General features: G+C 51.1%; 1 protein-coding gene across 1 annotated transcript in view; it reads left to right on the forward strand.

The window, feature by feature from the left end:
* The first annotated feature begins 1,073 nt into the window (after positions 1-1,073).
* Rilpl2 (Rab interacting lysosomal protein-like 2) overlaps positions 1,074-2,029 on the forward strand; it is an 11,536-nt gene continuing 10,580 nt past the window's right edge. Inside the window, exon 1 of the mRNA NM_001004205.1 lies at positions 1,074-1,651. Coding sequence (NP_001004205.1) covers positions 1,346-1,651 — 306 coding nt within the window. The 5' untranslated portion in view covers positions 1,074-1,345. The remainder of the gene's footprint in view (positions 1,652-2,029) is intronic.

Raw genomic sequence — 2,029 nt, forward strand, 5'->3', positions numbered from 1 at the left:
CAAACCAACCAACCAATCAAAAAAATAAAAAATAAAAAAAATAAAAAAGAAATCTCTCACACCAAAAACAAAAACAAACAAACAGTTGGAAGACATAAGATATTAACCTCTGGCCTCCAAACATGTGGGCATACAAATAAATGTGCACACACTCTCTGGTCTCTCTGTCCAGGAGCCCACTCTGTAGATCAGGGTGGCCTTGAACTCACAGAGATCTCTGTCTGCTTCTGCTTCCCAAGAGGTGGGATTAAATAACCAGCAACGCTCCGTTCTTATTTCATTCTTAAGGGAGCTCCACTCTAAGCTTTAAAGAACTTCCCAGGGGTTGGGGATTTAGCTCAGTGGTAGAGCGCTTGCCTAGCAACCGCAAGGCCCTGGGTTCGGTCCCCAGCTCCGAAAAGAAAAAAAAAAAAGAACTTCCCAGTTCTTAGTTTAGAACTTATTGCTCTCTAATAACGCTCTCCCTCCACCTCAAGATCTGATCCTAGCCTTGAGGCCCTTTTCTTCTTACAAATGTCACTGAAGGGAGGTGTTTGAATTGTCAGCCTCTGTAGCGGCCCAACTGCTGCTCTTTTTCTTAACAGGAAGCTGATACTCCTTTCCTGCTTGAGAACTCTGTTTTGTATCTTTCCAAGAAAGGAAGTCATGTATACGCGGCTTTTAGCAGCCTGTTTTCAAGGTTCATTTATGGTGCAGGGGAGACCGGGCTCGGTTCACTTTCTCCCTCGCATGTATAGAGCTACAACTGGGTAGCCAACGAGATAGCTAGCTCAGTGGTAGAGGCCTATGCTGCCAAGCTCTACCAACTGGTGCTCATGCCAAACTCCACGGTTGTTATTTGCTACACAGTTTTAAAAAAAATACCCTTCAATAGAGACCTGGATTTCCCCTCCCCTGCCATGCAAATTCGATAGCTGGAAAGCTCGAGTTTGCAAAGTAAAAAACTTGTGAGCTTTTTTTTTTAAAATACCATCTTTCCATGACCCCCCGGGAAGTCCGCCCCTGTCTCCATGGAAACCAGGCTTCTCACGCGCCCGTCACCAAGGGCGGAGCTACGGGAGGCTCCTCCCTCGCGGACTACCAGGCCTTGGGTGCTCCTCGGTGCCCCTTCCTCTCTGCTTTGCTTCCCACAGTCCCCTGTGCGTGTCCCTCACTTTTGGCGCACGGCTGTGTAGCTGCGCGCGGCTTTCCATGGTTCGGTGGTACCCGCTACTCAGCGCCACCCCCCAAGGGCCACACAGACTGCTCACGGCGTGGACTCGGCCCAGAGAAAAGTTTCCCTGACCCAGAGCCCGTGGACGCGTAGGTGACAGCAGCCCTGAAGGTCGCAGAAGTCCGGGGTACCATGGAGGAGCCCCCAGTACGGGAAGAGGAGGACGGCGAGGAAGACGAGGGCGCCCTGGCCAAGAGCCCCCTGCAGCTGACCACCGAAGACGTGTACGACATCTCCTATGTGGTGGGCCGCGAGCTGATGGCCCTGGGCAGCGACCCCCGCGTCACCCGGCTGCAGTTCAAGATCGTACGTGTGATGGAGATGCTGGAGGCGCTGGTGAATGAGGGCAGCCTGGCGGTCGAGGAGCTGAGGATGGAGAGGGACAACCTCAAGCAGGAGGTGGAGGGGCTGCGGAGAGCCGGTGTGTCCGGATCCGAGGTGAGGAGAACCAAGCCTCAGACTGGAAGTTTCTCCACAGTTATTTATTGAGTTTACCTACTAAGTGTCTGACCCTGCAGTATTCCGTGTCAGTAGCCTACTGCTTCGTTTCTAATTTACTTAATTTCTTTAAAAAACGCTTTTTAACCTTTATTTTTATGTGTGTATGGGTGTATTGCCTTCATATGTCTGTGCACCATATGCGTGCAGTGTCCGGGGAGGGCAGAAGAGGGCGTTGAATTCCCCCACTTCACATGGATTTATGGCTTGTTGTCTTTTGGGTGCTGGGAATGGAACCAAAGTCTTCTGCAGGAGCAGCCAGTGCTCTCAAGCCCTGAGCCTTCTCTCCAGCCCCTATTTTAGTTTCTTCTCTCTTTT

Source organism: Rattus norvegicus, chromosome 12 (genome assembly GCF_036323735.1).
Source record: "Rattus norvegicus strain BN/NHsdMcwi chromosome 12, GRCr8, whole genome shotgun sequence".
NCBI classification, from domain to species: domain Eukaryota; kingdom Metazoa; phylum Chordata; class Mammalia; order Rodentia; family Muridae; genus Rattus; species Rattus norvegicus.